The 22,392-nt window shown below is 44.2% G+C and overlaps 1 protein-coding gene across 3 annotated transcripts in view; it reads left to right on the top strand.

The window, feature by feature from the left end:
• The window catches only part of bag6l (BCL2 associated athanogene 6, like), a 75,692-nt gene that overhangs the window by 10,743 nt on the left and 42,557 nt on the right, over nt 1–22,392 (top strand). For all 3 annotated transcript variants that reach the window (XM_084313577.1, XM_084313578.1, XM_084313576.1), the window contains exon 9: nt 12,187–12,390. In XM_084313577.1, coding sequence (XP_084169703.1) covers nt 12,187–12,390 — 204 coding nt within the window. The remainder of the gene's footprint in view (nt 1–12,186; nt 12,391–22,392) is intronic.

The raw sequence follows: 22,392 nt of genomic DNA, 5'->3' as shown, positions 1-22,392 counted from the left end.
TGTGCGTGTGAAGACATCTTTATAAAATGCGTGTGTACAAGATGCTGGCTCATACTTAAATCTTATATTTTCTACCTAAAGTTGAACATAAAAGATGTTTCTGACAGGGGAGCTCCCGTAGCTCACCGCATATCTCGGCGCTATTTCTGCGTCGGGGAAAACCGTGCTCGTCCGTGATCGATTCCCGGACCCGCCGTCATTTCTCAGAATGTCTTCCCCTGCTCTACATCCCATTTCAACCTGTTTCTGTCGGTCATGCTTGACCAGAAAAGCGATAAACGCTAAAAAATAAAGTTTAAAAAAAAAGAAAAAAAAAAAAAAAAATGTTTCTGACAATCTTTAACGGTAAGATTGCTATGCTATTACTGTATCTGGAGTCATATTGATCTGCGTTGTTTAGTCTAAAAGTTAGATCTGAATTCCGTTCAGCCCGTTGAGAACAGGACTGAAATAGAGAGGTGTAGAGGCTGTTAGAATGCATCTTATACAATGGCATGCACATTTCTTGATTCTGATTGGCTGAAACAGTCAAGTTACCGGTTGTTATTTCGTATAACACACTCCACGTGACCCCAGATCCCTCCCACAACCGAATTACTTTTTTTTCTGTCTGAATCAATCCGCCATAGATAGAAAAATGGAAGTATGAATAGCTTTTGAACGAATCCTCAAAAAAAGATAGTCAACTTGAATATGTTAGTTCGTTACATACACATGTATTATGTAATTAATTTGTCATGACCCATTGTAAAAAAAAAAAAAAAAAAAAAATCGCGGACATTAAAAAAAATAAAGCAATTGCTGTCTATCTTTATTTATTTTGTCAGATTTGATTGATTGATTTATTAACACTTTCGCGGCCACTGGGATCCGTCTAATCTCACTCTATAAGGGCAGCTTATCATAAACTTTCATTGTGCGTGAGGCTGTTTGTAGAGCTAAATCTATACTTTATATTATTGCTATCTGTCCATTGTCATTGTCAATTGACACTATAAACAGTCCCTTCAATATGCCTTAAATAAAAAAATAATTTATCAATACGTTCCCATTTGATAGCGTCGTGAATATGAACTATATACCGCAATGTTCTGGGGTATTTCCTGGAAGGCGAGATATAGGACGCTAAGCTAATAACGTTAAATCGAATGGCGTTTCGGCTATACACAAGCTAGATCTAAAACTCAAAATGCATATTATCTGTATCATGGTCCACCATGAATGCATGAAGGAGGGCGGGGGGGGACGTCGTTTCTGATTATTGATTACCAATAATGGCATTAGCCTGGGGTAACTGTACATTGGATTATCGACAACCTTACTTGGTCCCAAGAAAAGGGTCTCGTGTATTATTGGGTTAGGACATTTACTGTACATTAGAGGGGGTTGGGTTAGGACATTTATTAGGGCTGTACCGAATGCTTCGAAGCTTCGAAGCTTTGATCATAATGTTGACATTCAAATTCTAAATCAACATTAGAATTTTTAATTTTTAATTAAAAAATATTTTTTTATAAAAAAAAGAAATATTTTGTGTTTATTTAATCTGTTTAAACCAATGGGGGTTTTCTTCACTGTTGCAGTTAAAGATTAGGCTACACTAATATTATACTATAAGACGTCACCATCACTTTCATACCAACCGTGCCCTTATTGGATTATTTATGTTGACGAAACTGATGAGTTATATTCATTAAAGAAAGTTGATTTAATAAAAGAAAAAGACTAATTTAATCAGATTAATCACTTTATTCAAATTGAGGATTCAGTAAAAAAAATTTATTAAAAAAAAAATAATAAATCTTATTTCTTTTGTGTAATTTTTATTTATTTATAGACATTCGAAGCTTCGTTCGAATACTTCAAACGAAGCTTCGAATGTTAAAAAATGACATTTGGTACAGCCCTAACATTTATGTCTCTTTTCCATTGCATAGTACCTACTCGACTCTACCCTACTCTACTCGCTTTAGGTACCTAGTACTTCGTTCCTTTTCCACTGCAGGTAGTACTCCGTTTGTCTCCGTGTGGGGAGGCGGGCCGCTGGCGTACAGCATGAGAGCTCCAGCATAGCTATGTCCGTGAGGGGCTTGGAGCAAGCCAGAGTAAACACAGTTTTCAATCAATCAATAACAACATTAACCAGACTCTCGTTGTGTCTATTCTGCTAACGTTAACGTTACCTCTCGTCTCTATTCTGCTAACGTTAACATTACCTCTCATTGTGTCTATTCTACAAGCTTTAACGTTACCTCTCGTGTCTATCTGCTAACGTTAACGTTAGCATTAGGTAATAACCAGTTTAAAATGGATGATGATTACCTCACGTTGTGTCTATTCTACTAGCATTAACGTTACTAGTACAAACAATCAATAGCGAGTTATATTGATCACACTATTTACGCTAGCCATGGTGAAACCAAGCACATTAGCACGTAAGCTAACAACAAGCTTAACAAATCAGCGATCTTTTTGTGAGAGTAAACTCTCCGCTCGGTGGTAGATTGTGTTGATGTCGGTTTTGTTTCATCAATAAATGAGGCAGAATACACAGTGAATGTATCCTTTTTTGTTTATTGCACTTGTTCCTGCTGCAAACAAATAATGAATCCTAAGCGAGGCATTAAAGATGGCGGCTTTCTGTTTTTGTGCAGACGCTCCAACGTGTGACGCTTCTCTCTTCTGACCAATCAGTGGTCTGCAGTGTTTCACGTCACTTTTCTGGTACCAGTTCTACTCGCTTGGAACCTCGACAGAGCAGGGACTAAAAAAGAACCCAAAAAGTACCCGGTTCCAGGTATTTTGGTAATGGAAAACCGAAAATACAGAGTAGAGTAGAGTAGAGTCGAGTAGGTACCATGCAGTGGAAAAGGGGCATTACAGGGGCCAGTTTCGAATTGCAGTCTCCCGTAGGTGCTCTCTTTTGGTTTTGAAAGTGGGTAGTGATACACATTCCTTTACAGCTGTGGGTAGGGCGTTTAGTCCCTTGTTTGAGCCGAATCTGGGTTTAACATTGTTTGTGGAGCTCCCTCTGGTGTCTACTATTGGATCTACTTTCTCTGTGGATGGTTTTGTCAATAAATCTCCATTATGCTTCAATTACTGTGTGTTTATTCTATAGCAATAATGTTGGGTGAATTCGGCCATTGTATAAACGCATTACATCACTTGAAGTCGTGTGTTATACGAATTAGATCATGCCGAGGGGGGTCTAACGACCCTCCGCTGCGCATCGGCCCTAACAACCACCCCTAGGCATGATCTAATTCGTATAAAACACACTCCTGCGCGTGATGTAATGCTTAAATGTTTTTTTTTTCTTCTTTTTTTTTTAAAACTAGCTGACATGTTTATGGATCCTCAAAGACCTATTTACTTGTTGAAAAGGTGTGTGTGAGTGAGAGAATAATAACAATGATGATGTAACAACACCAATAATAATAATAATTCATGCAAACCGTTTTCAATATAAAACTTGAAATGATTTAGGGAGGGGCGGAGCTGAGCGATCATGGAGTAGACGTGTTTCACATGAGCTCCCTTCTACCGTGCTGAATATACGTTTCTCCCCATTAGTCTTTATTTTATTTTTATTTGTTTTTTATCTGTTTGCTAGGTCGTCGTGTTTAGTATACATTCATCAACTTTTTTCGACTTTCTACGATGGCGGGGGTGGAAACCAGAGCCATGAAAGAATTAGGCACGACACCGACACCGCCGAGCATGGCCGCACCGTCTCCCGCTGTCGGGGAGTTAAGCGAAGCTGTGCTCTTGGTCATGACCAAGCTACACGCAGACTCTGAGACACGCATCGCTGAAGCACAGAAGAAAGTACACGCAGACTCTGAGGCACGCATCGCTGAAGCACAGAAGAAAGTGTTGGCGGATTTCTGTATCAGCCTCCGTCGTGAGATATCAGAAGAAATACGGCTGGCGGTAGTCCCGCTGACAGACAAGATGGAGACGATTCACGCTGCCTCATCGGCTAATGCTAACGGACTAGCCATGCTAACGACGGAGGTATCATCACAGTGTGAGAAGATGGCGGGTCTTGAATCCGCCCTGCTGGCTAGGCAGGCTGAAGTCAACAAACTACAGTCGGCGATGGAGGAGATGCAGTCCCGGGATAGACGCCACAACGTCAGGATTGTTGGAGTACCGGAGACCAGCGGTGAAGGCCGTCTCTCTGAGACCATGCCCGAACTGCTGCAGAAGATACTAGGGACGGACGTCCTCCCCTCGCCTCCTATCTGTGAGTCGGCCTACAGAGCGGGCAGGTTTTCTCCCGGCGTGAACAAAGAACCGAGGCCCATCATAGTCAAGCTGAACAGACTCCAACAGAGAGAAATCATCATGCGGTCGGCTCGTACCAGAAGGGGTACTCTGAGGCTTGGCGATCACAAAGTGGCCATTTTCGAGGACTTTACACCGGAGGTTCAAGCTCAGAGAGCCGAGTACAAGGTGGTCCTGACTAAGCTATGGAAACTAGGCCTGAGGCCCACGTTATTCGCTCCCGCGAAACTATCTGTGTTGGAGAAGGTCGGTGGTCAGCGTTTGTTTTGGTCGTTGGCTAAAGCGAAGGAATATCTCGCGGAGACACCCGAGTCTGTTGCTTGATATCTATGGAGGGTGAGTGACTTGGCGGTTTGGGCCTATATACATTGATTAGGTCGACTATTCACAAACACTTGCTGTCATGCCCAGACATGCTAACTGTCCTCTGCCCATCCAACTAGCGGGGCTTCCCAATGACTTCTGTTACTTGCTAAAGCTGACCTCATGGTCGTACTTGTGTATCGCCTCTTTGGAAGCTAACGAGCTAGCTGAACAATGTACATAGTAGGCTAACGTGCTATCCGGATTCGTCACTAGCTTACGCGCTAGCCTCGGGCTAGCCAGCGGGCTTCGACTATGGTCTGCGCTGAGACATTCGTTAATGGTTACGTATTTTGGTTGCTGTTGCTGTTCAAAGGGACATTGGTTTGCACAGTTCAAGAGTGACCGAGTCCCTAACTAACTTCTGGTATGCTTTTTATTTTTATATCCAGGTTGTTTTGAGCTTTGGTGATCCAAAGTAGATGCCAAGGTCGGTTGAATATGCATATACAATATTTGATAACAGGTTGGGTCGGGTATGGCTTGCACTTCATGGCTATATGGTTATATGGCTTGCACTCTAGCCATTACCCTCTCTTCCTTTCTTTTTTCTTTCCTATTGTCGCTGTTTTTATGTCATCTATATGCGCGATTTAAATGTGATCCGGTTCTACCTTGGACTAACTGCTGACTCGCCTTAATTTTGTTTTGAATTTTCCGTGAGGCACTTATGCTATAACGTTGATACATTAATATGCAGACTCCAAGGTAGATGGTTACAGGTTGATGCTGAGTAATTATATAATAATTATTGTCGCTGTTTTAATGGCATTTGAATGAGCAATTTAACTGTGATCCGATCCTACCTTGGACTAACTGCTAATCTGCCTTAAATGTGTTTTGAATTTTCCGTGATCCACTTATGCTATAACGTTGCGACATTAATATGCAGACTCCAAGGTAGTTGGTTACAGGGTTGATGCTGAGTAATTATATAATAATTAGTGTCGCTGTTTTAAGGGCATTTGAATGAGCAATTTAACTGTGATTCGATCCTACCTTGGACTAACTGCTCCGACCGATATCTTTATTGAAACAATGTATGATGACAGGTGGTGTCAGGTGTTGCCTATTACCATCCCCGGATTGATTAATGAATGATTGTGTTTAATTCTATTCTTACATAGGTTAGGTCATTTCAGCCGTTGTGCCTGATCAGAGGGACGGCTAAAGGGGTGCACTTTGACCATAACCTTTTTTTTCCCTTCCTCCTTTTTTTTGTCATTGTTTAATTGACACTGTTCACACAATTTTGCACAATTAACCTGTGACCCGAACCTGCCTTAGACTATCGGCTGGGATGCTTTAATTTAATTTTGTATTGAATTTTCCTATACCTTTTTGGGCTATAACAATGTGATGTTGAAGCGCAGATTCGGAAATAGAGGGCTGCAGGTTGATGCGGAGTTATTATTTAATAATGGCTATTTTTACCATTATGGTTGTCTCATGTTGGGGCCAGGGCTCAGGTGGTTTTCGACCGATATCTTTATTGAATTTTATTTTATTATTATTTGTGTTTATTGGACTAGTGGGGGTTTACTCAGGGGTTTATCTAGAGGGGGGTGGGAGTGGGAAGCGTCTTATTGATCCATGTCTCTAGTGGGAAGTGATAGGAAGATGACCATCCTCAGTGGATGGGGCATAGGGTGGGGATTGGAGAGTGGGTATAGAGGAACTTATAGTAGGACGGGTGGGTTAGGGTTTAGAGTAGAAGGAGGGGGGGCTGTAGCTGGGGTGGTATTTTTATGTGTTCTATGTACTGTTGTCTTATATATGTGTAAGTGTTCCTCCTCTGAACTCCTGGGATTGACCGTCCGGGCCCGCCGGGATCGGCACCTCTGTACTCAGCCTGGCTGCACGGGTATGTTCTCTACGCACCTATACAAGCTCGACCATGGCTAAATTGAATATTTTAATTTGGAACGCAGGAGGGCTTAACGCCCCACACAAGCGTGCCAGTGTCCTTTGGCTATTGAAGAGGAGAAATATTGACCTTGCTCTCCTTAGTGAGACGCATTTAATGGTAGGTGACGTGTCAAGACTGGCAAATCGGCAATATCACGTTATCTCCTCATCCTCAGCCGATGATAAGACGAAAGGAGTAGTCATAGTTACAAGACGTAACCTTGATATCAAAATCTTGGATGTATGGTCGGACACGGAGGGAAGGATTACTATAGCAAAAGTTGAATTCTTGCATAGGAAGATGGCTATAATAGCATTGTATGCTCCTAACACATTTGATTCAGCGTTCTATAATACAATCACGAAGAATATGTTGGAACTTAATGGATACGCTCTCATTGTGGGTGGCGATTTTAATGCGTGCTGGGATGCGGAGATGGATAGGTCCGGGCCCTCTGAAACGAGCGACCAGAAACGGGCCTCTAAGGCCCTCAGGATGTGGGCCAAAGACACAGGGCTCACAGACCTCTGGCGCTTATGCAACCCCACCCTCAGAGATTACTCTCACCTGTCAGCCAGACACAAAAGCTTCTCTCGAATTGACTATGCATTCGCGTCCCCTAATATGTTTGATAGTTTCGATGTCTCATTGGTTCCCTTGGCTCTCTCAGACCACAAGGGGATTTTCCTTACGGCAACCTTTGGCAGGCTCTCCGCAAGAGCTCCCAGATGGCGTTTTAATTCGACCTTGCTAAAGAACGATGACTTCTGTTCTGAGTTCAGGAGTAAACTAGCTGAATTTTTGCAGGTCAACGTTGGCACAGTAGAAGACCCTAGGGTCCTGTGGAACGCATTGAAAGGATTCATCAGGGGTCATGTCACACTATTTGCCTCCAATTTGCGAAAATCCCGGTCAAAAAAGCTAGAAGGACTGGAATCATTATATGCGGACCTATACGCATCCTTGCAAACTGACTATAATGAACGACTAAACACACAACGTAAGATAGTCAAAAAAGAAATAAACTCCATACTTAAACAACAGTCTGAGTTTTTGATACATAGGACAAGACAAAATTACTATTTTCACGGCTCCAGACCTAGCCATCTATTGGCAATGAAAATACGCTCAAATGATCATTTCTCAGATATCCCCTCGATTAGGACGAGCCAGGGTGCAGTCACTACTGATTCGAAAAAGATCAATGACACTTTTAAAGAGTTTTACTCACAGTTATATAGCTCAGAGGGTAATCTGGATGACTCTAGATTTGAATCGTTCATTGGCGGGCTTGAGATACCCCACATTTCTGAGGAAGAGGCCAAGGAACTGGGGAGACCGATTACTCTCGTAGAATTGAGGGAGACTATTGTTGAAATGCAGAGGGGTAAGGCGCCAGGCTGGGATGGTATTCCACCCGAAGTGTATTTAGCTTTCTGGGACCAACTGGGTCCATTGATGCTCGATATGATCAATTACGCTATCGAACAAGGGGAGTTCTCAAGAGATGTCAATATGGCGTTGATTTCTTTACTTCTCAAAAAGGACAAAGATCCCAATGATTGTGGTAGCTATAGACCCTTGAGTCTTCTCGGGGCCGATTTAAAGGTGTTTGCCAAGGTGCTGGCCCGTCGCCTGCAGAGATTTATGTCTGTATTGGTACACTGCGATCAAACTGGTTTTATCCCGGGGCGTCTGGCTGCAGATAATCTTAGGAGGCTGTTGCATGTAATCGATAACAGTAAAGACAATACAACTCCATCCACAGTTCTGTCTTTGGATGCCATGAAGGCGTTTGACAGACTTGAGTGGTCATACCTGTGGAAGGTACTTGAGGTCATGGGTCTTGGAAAGAGTTTTATTCATATGATTAAAGTCCTGTATGCCTCGCCGTCTGCGATGATACTGACAGGCAAAAACTGTTCCACACTCTTTCCAGTCTCCAGATCTTCTAGACAGGGTTGCCCTCTGAGCCCGGGACTGTTCGCGCTTTCCCTCGAACCTTTGGCCCAATTTATTAGGCAATCGGAGGACATCGTCCCCATAATGGTCAACAATACTCCACACAAAATTGCTCTCTATGCGGATGACCTGCTGATTTTCATGGACGACCCCTCCCGGTCGGCCACAAAATTATTGAGGATAATCGACGACTTTGGTAAATTGTCAGGTTTTAAGATTAACTGGAACAAATCAGCCTGCCTACCTCTTAATGAACTGGCCAAGGCGGTACGACTACCAGCTGATATCCCCATAGTAGAACATTTTAAATACCTGGGCATAGAGATATTCCCCACGCTGAACCAAACTACTAAGTACAACTTCACGGGTACTTATGATAAAATACGCCAGGATCTAGACAGGTGGTCGTCCCTTCCTAACTCCTTACAAGCCCGGGCTTCCATAATCAAAATGAACATCCTGCCTAGGATAAATTTTATTAGCTCAATGCTCCCCCTGCCCCCTCCAAGGTACAATCGATGGTATCTAAGTTTGTCTGGAATAACAAACGCCCGAGAATCAAAAGGGCTACTACTCAACGTAGGAAACAAGATGGGGGCCTCGCAATCCCTGATTTTAAACTTTATTTCTGGTCCTTTTCACTGAGACCTCTGATGTGCTGGCTAGACCCTGTAGAGGCGGTATCGTGGCGCTCCTTAGAAGCGGCGGCGGTGTCTCCGCTAAGATTGCAGGATGTAGTATACTCCACTGTCTCTATTGCGAAATGCCGGCTGAGGTATGGACCGATCATAACTCACGTGATCCAAACGTGGCGTAATGTACAGAGGTCGTGTGGGGTTAAATGCCCTTGGCACCTGGACTCTCCAATTTTTAATAACCAGCAATTACTTGTTGGACACAAGCCGGTTAATATTCCTCAATGGCAAAGGAGGGGAGTGCATACTCTGGAGGATATTTATGATAAGAACGGCCTCCGTGCGTTTCAGGACTTAAGAGAATTTTATGATCTTCCCGGCGAGTCCTTCTTTCTTTACCTTCAACTAAGGTCAGCACTGAGGGCGCATGGCGTACCGTGGGCTCAAGCCTTGCACCCACACCCCTTCCTCAGGCTCATAGTGGACAGGACGACATCCAGAGGGTTTGTCTCCGACTTTTATACGCTCTTAATTCAATCCACGTATAAAAATTTATCATTGGATACAATCTGGCGTGTGGATATCCCGGAGTTGGACCCCGAGTTTGACTGGGATGATGTTTGGGCAAATGTGGCATTATCTTCCCGCAACCCCAATCACCAGCAAATTAATTTTAATTATATTCATAGGACCTATCTTACACCTAGGAAGCTATTTGCTATGGGACTGATAACCGACTCTCGGTGCACTTTGTGCTCTCAAAAGGCCACAGGCACTTATATGCATATGTATTGGGATTGCCCACCAGTGGCCCGCTTCTGGAGGTCAATAACGGACAAACTTTCAGATCTGTGTGGCTTAACTATCCCATTCACAGCTGTTACGCTACTCCTGAACGATATAACGACACTACCCGCGTCCGTACAACTGAAAAGGGTTGTCCTAGCGGGCGTCACAGCAGCGAAGAAGCTAATAGCAATGAGATGGAAGGAGCCTGAGAAGCTTACAATGATTAACTGGTCCCTAACTCTATTGGATGTGATTTATCTTGAGATATCCACAGCCCGGGTGATTGGGGTGGGGCAGGCTGGAATTGACTTGTGGTTCGCAGCAGCTGAGAAGGTAAAGACCGCAGTGTGCGGCTGAGCGGGGTTGGGGTGCGTGTTCGGGTGAGTCCGGCGGTCTCTTGGGAGGGGGAGGAGGAAATGTTTTTGTCTGTCTTGTCCCTTGTCTTGTCATCTTGAGTTTAGCTGGGGATATTATGGGGGGGCAGCTATTTAACTAGTTCTTCACTGTTTGGCCACTTTTACACGGTCTCTGTGAGTCTATGGAACACCTACAGGTTTTTGTTTTTTCATGAAGGTTCATTGCTCTGGTTTCAGGTCGTGTTCCCCCCAAAAAATGGTCCTTGTGGTGGATTGGAGATGTACGTTTTATTAATATAGGGTCACACGGCCGGGAATCGGGACTGAACACTGGGAAAGACCATTTATTAGATAGTACCCCTTGGAATTAATTTAGTAGGTTGAACTCTGGTTTCTTTTCTCTTGTCTGTATAATTGTTAGTCATTATTATTATTGTTTTTGTTATTTTCTTGTGAAGTTCTATGTATTGTGATTGTGGTTAATGTGTTGTCTTGTTTTGTGAGAATGTCAATAAAAAAATTTGATCAAAAAAAAAAACTTGAAATGATTTCAGTGTATCAGCACTTTTAGAAAATCTTCAGCACACTTCAACAATACCGAGATAATACTCATATCCGTGATAATTCTGCACACTATAATGGTGATGTGGCATTTTCATACCGTAACATCTATAATTACCAGTCCAATACAATTATCATCGATGACGTTATCTAACATGATGTGAACCCTAAGTGGATATTGTGACATGCAGTATATCATTATTGGAAAAAGGGCGGCTACGTGGCGCAGTGGGCAAGGCGCTCGCAACAAATGCTGGAGACTGGGCTCGAACGGGATGCCTCCTGTTCGAGCCCCGCTCTCCACATTGCTTTCAGTTTAGCTGGTCGTCCACAGTAATACACATTGGCCGTATTACGGGGAGGGAAACTGAAGGGTGGGGATCGGGCGTTGTGGACAGCGACTCCTACAGGTCGGTTGGTGCGCCTGCGCAGTAGAATCAAGAAGCGACGGGGGCGGGGCCCCTCCAAAGCCCAGACCCCCGACGCTGAAAGATCGAGCCGCGCAGGTGAAAAGATGCAACGGCTGTTACCTCGAGTATCGGAGGGGACTCGTGCTATGTATGACTTAGTCCACATTGCAGCCGGCTTGTGGGAGGCAAGAAACAACGTTCGAAGACAGGGGAGGGTTGAATTGGACGATATGAAAAAATTGGGATGGGAGAAAAATTGAAAAATGGGAGAAAAAGTGGATAAAAAAAAATCATTATTGAAAAAAAGTCCTTCTGAATATCATGATATGGGCAGTCGGATGGCGTAGCGGAGATTGCGCTTGTCACCAATGCAAGAGGCTGCGGTCTCGACTCCCGGAGTCAGCATTGCCTTGCGGCTTGGGCCGATCGTCATACTAACTCGTTTGGCTGAGTTAGCGGGAAGGAAGTCGAGGGTGGTAATCTGGCATTGTGGACAGCGTCAGGTCTGGTCAGCGACAGGTCAGGTCTGGGCGCCTGCTCAGCGAAAGGCAGGAAATGGTGAAGGCAGCGTGACCTCCCACCGTGAGTCCCACGCGTTACGCTTCACCAATGAGAGTCCTCGCTGCCAGGTGAAAAAAGAGCCACTGGCTATCTCCACATGTGTCGGAGGAAGCGTGTGGTAGACTTCAGGGTTCCCTTGTACCGACCAGTAGGAGGAACATGCGCACAACAACCAGGTAGGGGAGGGGGGGAATTGGCATAATGACAAAAAATTGGGATGGGGGGAAAATAGAAAATCAGGTGGAGAAAAAGAGAGAGAGAAAAAAAGAAGAATATCATGTTAAATTATTTTCAACACTAAGAATCCATTCCCTCTATTTTTATTCATTCATTCATGTATTCTCTAGACCCAGGAGAGGGAGGAGGACCAGCGCGTTCTCAACCTTGTGGGCGATGCCCTGCGTCTCCTTGGCAACACCCTGGTGGCGCTGAGTGACCTGCGCTGTAACCTGGCCACCGCGCCTCCCCGCCACCTCCACGTGGTCCGCCCCATGTCCCACTACACCTCCCCTGTCCTGCTGCAGGCAGGCCTGCCTCACATGCCCATACCGGTAGGTCCACATTAACATGTCCGGCCTGTTTACATTGTGTGTTAACCCTTTCACTACCACTCTACCAAAGGGTCAACCCTTTCACTGTGACACTGCAGAAGGTTAACCCTTTCACTGTGACACAACAAAGGGTCAACCCTTTCACAACCCTGTAGTGTGGTAGTGAAAGGGTTATAGATAGATAGATAGAATAGTTTGCAGACAACTTGCAATCAAATTGTTCAACTGTGCAATACCAATAATACATGCATACATTAATATTCCATTTTATAAACAATAAAAGAATAAAAAGGAATAACACATATTAGAAACCCTTTGTTCACTACTCCCAGCTTCTGCTACTTATGATCCACCTCTTTATAGCTGATTTAATAGTGGAGAAGGGGCTTATGGTCTTCAACTCCATTGGTAGGCTATTCCATAGTACTGCTGCTGAATATATGAATGAGTTTTGGCCTATTTTTCTATTACATCTCACTGGGACATGACACCTGGTGGCATGTCCGTGTACATCCCTTACCCTGTTAAAATATCCACTAAGGTATTGAGGGACAGTATTCCCGAGTATCTTGTGTATCATTCATGTTGAGTTTTAATTGAGAGACCCTCTCCTCAACCCTGAGCCACTTGAGGCTGTTAAAATGTGTCTGTGTAAGGTGAGTCCTGGGATGGAGTTTTAAAATCAGTCTTAACTATTTTGTTCTGAGCTGTCTGTAGCCTACCTTTCAGTGCTACTGTGATGCCAGTGTAACAGGAGGAGCACGCATAGTCATAATGACATTGGATCAGGGCCCCTGCCAGTACTTCTAAGGCTGACCTGTTAATATAGGTGGACACTCTACCGAGAAATGTTATTCTCTGGTTGATCTTTGTGACCACCTTTTGTGCCATGCTCACCCCTGATAAGGTGTTGTCCAAAACACATCCTAGGTATGTGACTTCCTCTTTTGCTGTAACCTCGATATCTCCTACCACTACTTTGAACCCAGGAGACCTCTTAAGTCGTATGGCAGAGCCAAAAAGGATAGCTTCGGTTTTACCCAGGTGGAGGGATAGCGTGTATCGCTTCCGCAACGGAATTCGGTTTCCTGGTTCCTCTGATTGGCCGCGACCCCCACGTGACCCGCCCCCCTATCCACCGCTCTGCCGCTGCCGCGGACTCGCTCGCTTCCTCAATTTATACGCATGGAAGTATTGACTGAATGAATGAATGAATGAGAACTTTATTTAACAGATTGCAGAATGGGTACAATACAGTACGGCTCAATACACACAATTGTTAAGGGGATGCAGACCTGAGAAAGACGTTTGTCTTGTTTACATCAGGGTCCCCCATTTTCAATTCATATAGAACGACTACGCCGTAACAAATCATTAAAAAAATATACCGTTAACTGGAATATGTTGTGCCTTTACACATATGTTGGATTATGTAATTGGTTTGTCATGACAAACAAATAAAAAAATCGCGATTTACCCACTGTGTGTTGATGTTGTAGCCACCTCTTCCGCGGCAGGAATACTAAGCTCCCCCTTAAGCTCCAGGAGAGAGGGGAGAGGCTGAAAACCTGCAGTTCTTGCCCGCCTGATGGGAGCCGAATCCCCGCATCCGATTTGTCTGAATACCCCCAAACATGGAGGTCCCGAATGCATGGAAGTATTGATTGCGCCGTAATGAGGAATATGTTGTGCCTTTACACATATGTTGGATTATGTAATTGGTTTGTCATGACAAACAAATAAAATATCGCGTCGTTCTATATGAATTGAAAATGGGGGACCCTGATGTAAACAAGACAAACGTCTTTCTCAGGTCTGCATCCCCTTAACAATTGTGTGTATTGAGCCGTACTGTATTGTACCCATTCTGCAATCTGTTAAATAAAGTTTTCATTCATTCATTCAGTCAATACTTCCATGCGTATAAATTGGCGAAGCGAGCGAGTCCGCGGCCGCGCTCTGCCGCGTGCGGCAGCGGCAGAGCGGTGGATAGGGGGGCGGGTCACGTGGGGGTCGCGGCCAATCAGAGGAACCAGGAAACCGAATTCCGTTGCGGAAGCGATACACGCGGAGGGATAACCTGTTTTCGACCAGCCAATGACTGATCTTGACGAGCTCTAGACTGAGTGACCTCTCAACTTCTCTTTTGTCCTGATGGGAGACCATGAATGCATCATCGTCCGCAAATAAAAACAATTTACATTCACAGGCAGTTTTCATGTCATTGACATATAAAAGAAATACAAGTGGTCCTAAAATACTCCCTTACGGCACCCTGCACGTCTGTTGAAGTGAGGAGGATATGCTCCCATTAATTTTCACTACTTGTTTCCTGCCTCTCAGATATGACTCCATCCACCACTGTTAAAACCCATAGCCTTCAGTTTATATAAAAGTATGTTGTGGTTAACGGTGTCGAAGGCTTTTTGTAAATCTATTAAACCATCCCACAGAATTGACCTTTGTCCACCTCTGTTCTAATTTGGTCTGTCAGATATAATAAACATGTGTCTGTGGAATGTGATGTTCTAAATCCAGACTGGAGCTCGAACAACAGGTTAGTTTATTTGATCATGAATGATCCTTTCTATGATTTTGGACACCGCACTAAGAATCGACACAGGCCTACAGTTCCCTGGGTCTAGTTTATTGCCTGGCGATGGACTCCGATGCATCCCTAAGAAATCTAGCAGGTATCTTGTCCTGTCCTGTTGCCTTGTTAGGATTGAGCGCCCTCAGTTTTTTCAAAACTGTGTCCCCAGTCACACTCGCAAAGGAGAAGGATATGCAGGTTAATATTTCGACATTATTTTAATAATTTGGAATACTCTATTATATATATTTTAACGCCATATCCCCTTCATGGTAATCTGGATACGTTTATGATTATGAGAAACTTGAACAACATGGCAGGGATATGTGCTGATTGTGTTTTTAGATGCTGAAGCATGTGTACATTGTGCACTGTTGGCGGTTGGTTTTTGTGGCCTGCGTAAACCCAGTTTCCCCGGTAGCATTTTGTTTATTTGTGTATACAGGGATATCCATGAGGAGGATATGAAGAAATTTATGAACCTCCTATTTTCACAAGACCTGAAAGGACAATACAGCCATTAGTTTAAGCCTATCGTCTGTTAATCCTCCCATAATCCTCTCTTATTCATGGTAGCGATATGATGGTTTGTTTTCCTACCCTCAGAAGAAGCCATTAAGTCCTGTACAGTATGAGAAACAACTTCCACAGAATTGGAAAATTGCCAAGAGTTGGATGATCCCAGGGATTAAAGTTCTCTGTCGCTAATTTACGCATGGCACAGACACGGAGCCCTGCGAAGGCTGCATATAGTAAACTAACTTGATCGTTAATCTAACTGTTGTCCTTGTATCTTTACACTTATGAAAACATTAAATAATATTGGCTATATATATAGGCTATAGCCTAGCCTACCCTCGTTTGGCCATAATAGCCTATTCTCAAATGGCTATCCGCTGTGGGCTCCTCGCTGACGGACCAGTAGCCTATATCATATCATATTCCTATGTCTCCAAGGAATCGTGGGGCTCTGGGGAAGAAAGGTTGGGAACCCCTGTATAGCCTATCCTTTATAATGTTATAGGCTATTTTATTTACAGTCGTCTATTTATGATTTTTGACATAGCCGGTCTCAGTTATGCTGTGGCTGAGATCGATCGGGATTAATGAAGCTGCTAGGAGACTGCTTCTCTTAAGTCTACGAATTAAAGCCATGATTGAAAATAATGTACTTCCTTTCTTGACAATAGCCTATAACAATAATACGAGAGAGAGCATACAAGAACAATGAATCTCACTGCCATGTAGCCTACGCCATGTGTAGCCTGCCTATGTGATCAATACACATTTTTACTTGAATTCCATCACGTCTGTGCGGTCACACAAGCCAACGATCATAACACCACATATTCATTTTATAATTCTAACCCTTTAAATGCCAGTGTGTGTGATGGCATATATTTGCAATATATCAAATGCAAAGTAGATTTTTGGGGGGGGGGGGTTATTACAGGCTAGCATGTGTCAATGATTAGCAGTTTTTTGTAAGGGTCCCGCCTCCACCAATCACATGCGGCTCCCTTTGTGTGTGTGTGTGAGAGCAAGAGAGAGTGAGAGAGAGATAGTTCTCCAACTTGTGTGAGTTGCAGTGATCTCCTGGTTGTTCCCCACCTAGGTTATCTAACTATTGCGCTGGTGCAACTAGAAACACTGGCATGGCCTGCTTCTAAGTTCAGTGGCCTGACTGCATACATTTTTTTTGGAGCATTAAAAAAAAATCATCTGGCGAATTTCCACTGAGTGAACGAGTGCTTATTTTCTGTATTTATTTATATTTTTTGAGAAATGGTAACTTGGTGATCCTTTTCTGTATTTAAAAAAAATACATGATTTTCTGTTTTTGAGAAATGGTCAAACTTATCCAAATAAGCTATTTTTATGGAGAACAGTGCAGCTGCAACAGATAGCACTTTAGTGATCCTTTCTGTAATTTTATTGAAAGAAATATGCTATTTGATTTACTACTACAAGCAGTGTAATGTCAACAGTACTAAGCCATTTAGACCTGAAACACCTGTTAATAATGCATTATATAGCCTGCATATACACACAAATGTGTTTCCCGGTTTCTTAAATAAACATTATTTTGAAAGCAAGCACTTTTGTCATCATTGTAGCAAAAAAGACAGGACCGGAAAAGTCATTATCGTATGTAGGGGTGCCCTGGAATATTTTATTGAACACAGGGGTGCCTTCACTGCCTTGGCAGCAGAAAGGTTGAGAACCCCTGGTCTAGGGTAATTCATGAAATCCTGAGTTAAAGCCCTATACGTCGATTCCACTATAGACGTTGCCATGTCTTGCCTGTATACGCTATTATCGCGAAATCGAATCTACATCATAGCTATTATGTTCCATCATGAATGCATGAAAGGGGGGGGGGGTCGTTTCTGATTATTTGATTGTCAGTAACGGCATTCACATTGAACACTAAAAACGGTTATCAGCCCGATCGGTATGAAAGCATTGCAGGATCAAGCTGAAATTGACGTCAAATCGCCCTTACCTGTGGCCGGGAGTATTCCAAAAATAATATTCCAATTCTTTGATCGCCATCTGGTATATCCAATATCCATTTCGTCGACGGCATAATTCACCACAACATATGGATCGGAGATATTTGACGCGCTTCGATGGAACCGGGTGAACCGCTCCCCTCGCCCGACAAGGAAAAGTGAAACCGGAGACCTGGGGCCGTCCCACAGAGAAAGATACAAGGGTAGAAAGGGTGCTCGATACCGCCGTCTAGCGCGATGCGGCCGGTATTGCACTTTTACCTTCTCATGAGGATTCCCCATGTTAACCCCGAGTCCGTGTGCCTGTAATGAATAGAAATATCGAATAAAAGAAATAACGAGTATACTCGTTGTTGGCGTTCAACGATTGGCGGCCAATAACGAGTATACTCGTCGTTGGCAGGGAATGTGTTAACTCATTGGATGCCGACAACGGTTATATACGTGTTTGTCCGACAACCGTTGAACACCAAACCACGTATATATACGTTATTTGATCGTTATTTCTTTTATTCGATATTTCCATTCATTATCCATCTAGGGAGCCTGGTGTTATAATTGGGAATGGGTCTGAGATTGCAAAAGTCCAATACCACCGCCTGGTAGGTTGCGGCCGGTATTGCACATCCTTTGAAACTCTGTTTATTGGGGTGTGCGTCCATTATATAGGTCCGGGTGGAATTTTCCTTGTCGGGCATGACGAGTGGTTATAACGCATGGATTGATAAGAATCAAACACTCGACTTCCGGTATGAGAGCAGACGGGTAACACACGAAAAGCAAAGCAGGCGGAAGAGGGGGGAAGACCGGCCGAGACAGACACGGAAATGCCAGGATGGGCCGTAGCCATGCAGGCCGGAATATTGGCGACCATACAATCGAACGCGGACACGATAAGGAGAGATATTGAGAAACTACGGGAGGAATTGAGGAAGGAACGGGAAGATTTCAGAGGCGAAATAAATAAAGAACTCAAAATGGTGGATGATAAGATGGCGGAACAGGGTAGAGGAGTAGCCGAGCTACAGACAAGAGTGGCGCAAACTGAAGAATGGAGCACAGAGATACACGAGGTATTAACAAGAGCGATTCAACAACAAGAAAAGATGGAGACAAAGATGTCGGACATGGAGCGAGGGCACGGAGAAATAACATCAGACTATGGGGATTGAAAGAAGGGGTCGAAGGGGAATCGATGACCCTATATGTGGAAAAGCTTATCAAAGAAGAATTGAAGGAGACTGGACTGGAAAATGGAGATACAGAGGGCCCCCGGGCGCTGGCTCCGAGACCACAACCGGACAGACCCCCGAGGGCGGTGATTATTAACTTTCTGAGATTCGAGCTTAAGGAATTAATACTTAGAACCGCGTGGACCAAGAAGATAGAAATCGAGGGGAAAAGGCTGTCGTTTGACCACGATTACTCGACAGCGGTGGCAATAACACGCAGGTCTTACGCAGCACTGAAGAGAATTCTGAAGGAAAACGGAATGAAATTCCAATCACCCATGACCTCGCTACGGATCCACTGGAAGGAAGGGACTGTGACATACGCGACGGCGCGGGAGGCGGCGAAGGAGATGAGGCGGCAGGGGATGCGGACGGCGGAGGTCGGAGACGGAAGGAGACAGGAGGAACAGACGCTGAGCCTGCAGCAGAGACTGGAGAAAGCACGCGGGTGGACCAGAGTAGGAGACCGGAGCCCTGGAGAGGAGAGAGGAGAGAGAAGAGGGCCGAGGTGAGACGTGACGGACCGAAGGCGGAGACAGACGAGGAGGCCAGAGACTGAGACGGAGAGGAGAGGAGGCGAGAGGAGGCGAGAGGAGACGAACGGGATGAGTACACGCACAAGGGATAGAATAAACGGCCCAAATAGTGACAAAATATAGGAACTGACGTAACATATACATGAACACACACTCCCAGGTAGAGACAAGGTATAGGAACAGACGTAACATATACATGAACACACATTACAAACGCTGATGGAGGAAATAAATGGGAATATAATTAGACGAGGACATGTGAAATGAAGGTAAACAGACATTGGCCAGTGGAGGGAGCCGTCGTTCCAGCGAAGGCCTGGGGGGGATACCACAGCAGAATCACACACTCACAATGGGAAACAACAGGGTCGAACAGACATGTCCAGAATAATAGACGAAACACAAAGCATATTGAAACAAATACATAGGCACACGCTGCGAGTAACACAGATGGAAGTAATTAACGGGATAAATAAGCACCACATAGAAAATAGAAGGGGGGGGGGGAAGAAAGAAAAAGATAGGCAGAGGGGTACACAGAGGACACCACACGCTTGTTTGGGAGGAAGGAGGGGCAATGGAACATGTGAACCACATTAAGAGAGACCTAGGAAATGGGGATCTTTGGACAGAAAGAAGGACACACAGAGCGCTTTTGACCAGGAGCTCGACAGCACTAAAAACAGTAAGAATGCTGGACGATTATGACGAGCGGTTGGGGGTAAAGGTTTCAGACCCCCATGCCGTCAGGAGGAGGCCTCTCACTAGGAGAGCAGTTACTCCTCACCCACCAGCAGGGGACAGGGGGGGACACAGGGACCCCCCGAACGCCTTGGGAGCACTTTATGTAGAGTTTATGTTTTTTATTTATGTTAATCATTATATGTATTCGGTAAAGAGAGCGGAGGCTACGACCGGAGGTAAAAATATGTGTGACATGGGGGGGACTGACAGACGAACAAAGAAGAAAGATGACAAAGGTTAAAGGTATAAAAATGATGTCGTTAAACATTAATGGAATGAATAATCCGATAAAGAGGGGCAAAGTGATGTTGAAATGTAGAAAAGGTGAGATGCAAGTGATTTTTTTGCAGGAGACACATTTGATAGCACAGGAACATGAGAAACTGAAACGATTTGGATATGAGAATGCATACTATAGTTCCTTTAAACGGACCCTGAGGAGAGGAGTAGCCACGTTAATCAAGAACCCAGTAAAATTTGAATTGATCAAAGAAGTAAGAGACATGGAGGGGAGATTTGTTCTGGTGAAGGGGAAAATGGAGGGTCAAATGGTTACGTTAGTGAATGTTTATGCACCCCCAGAGAGTGAGAGGTATTTATATGAGACCATTTTTTATATGATAGCAATGGAACTAGAAGGGATATTGATATGCGCGGGAGATTTTAATGTGGTATTGAATCACGACTTGGACACCACGAGTACTAGAAAAGGAAGGCCGCAAATCAACAGGTATATGAATATACAAATGACGGAAATGGGAATTACAGATGTTTGGAGGGGGATGCACGCCCTGGACAGGGAATACACACATTACTCACACCCACACGTGACATATGCGAGAATAGACTATTTTTTGATGACGACGGGGGACAGTTACAGGGTGCGGGAGAGCAGAATAGGAGTAGCGGACATATCGGATCACAGTGCCATATATCTGACAGTAGATCTGGAGGGGAGACGGAGGAACACGATCTGGAGACTGAATGTGGGAATATTAAATAACAAGGGGGTGGTGAGTCAGATTAAGGAAGAGATAGCCAGGTATAAGGAGGAAAATGACAACGGGGAGGTCGACCCGAACATTCTATGGGACACACTGAAGGTGGTGATAAGGGGGAAATTGATGGAGAAAACAGCACTGCTGAAGAAGGCCAGAACGGAGACATATCACAATCTGATAGGGAAGCTGAAGGATCTAGAGGGGAGACACCAGATATCGAAAGAACAGGAAACGCTCGGAGAAATCAAAGAAGTAAGGGCCAGGATAAATAGGGAATTATTGACGGAAATAGAAAAGAAAGCGAGGTTTATGAAACAGACGTACTATGAAGGGGGACCAAAGGCGACCAGACTGTTGGCTAGGAGAATCAGGACGCAACAGAAGTTAAACACGATACACACAATAAGGGATACAAAGACTAATGAAATATTGAGGGACCCAGCTAAAATAGAGAGGACATTTAGAGAATACTATGAGACACTATACACACAGCCAAAGGCAGCGGGAGAAGAGGAAATAGAAACTTTTCTGGAGAAGCTAGAGTTACCATCGATAGGGAGAGAACAGAATGAAGAATTAAATTAAATAATTACGGAACGGGAACTGGAAGAGGCAATTAGTAGAGCTAAAAACAACAAATCTCCGGGGAGCGACGGATTCCCATCGGAATTCTACAAGACATTTAGAACAGAATTAGCGCCCATGTTAGGGGCGGCATTCAGGCACACGATGGAAGAGGGCAAAATGCCTCCCTCGTGGAAGGAAGCCGTAATCACCACGATACCGAAGGAAGGGAAGGATAGAGAATTATGTAGTAGTTTCAGACCTGTGTCCATACTCAACGTGGATTATAAAATGTATACATCAATAATATCAAAGAGATTCTAGACGTTTATGCCAGACATTATAGATGAAGATCAAACTGGATTCATTAAAGGGAGACAGACACAGGACAACGTGAGAAAGACATTACACATAGTGGAGGAGATACAAAAACAAGGTGGTAGTGCGGTACTGATTAGCCTAGATGCAGAAAAGGCATTCGACAGTGTGAGTTGGACATTTTTATATAAGGCATTGGTGAAATTCGGGCTAAACGGGAGGGCAATGAAAATGATCAAGGCACTATATCAGGAACCGACAGCGAGAATTAAGGTGAATGGCAGCCTGACGGATAGAATCAGATTAGAGAGGGCTACCAGACAGGGATGTTGTCTCTCACCAACGCTCTTTGCCGTTTTCATAGAACCACTGGCACAACTGATCAGACAGGCCGAGGACATCAAGGGAGTAAGGATAAAGGGAACGGAATATAAACTAGGCCTATTTGCGGACGACGTGATAGTACACATGAGGCAACCAGACAAGAGCTTCCCGGCA

The sequence above is a fragment of the Notolepis coatsorum genome, assembly GCF_963971535.1.
Source record: "Notolepis coatsorum genome assembly, chromosome: 4".
Lineage (NCBI taxonomy): Eukaryota > Metazoa > Chordata > Actinopteri > Aulopiformes > Paralepididae > Notolepis > Notolepis coatsorum.
Note: the sequence above shows the minus strand (reverse complement) of the source record. Positions and strands in the feature narration are given on the sequence as shown.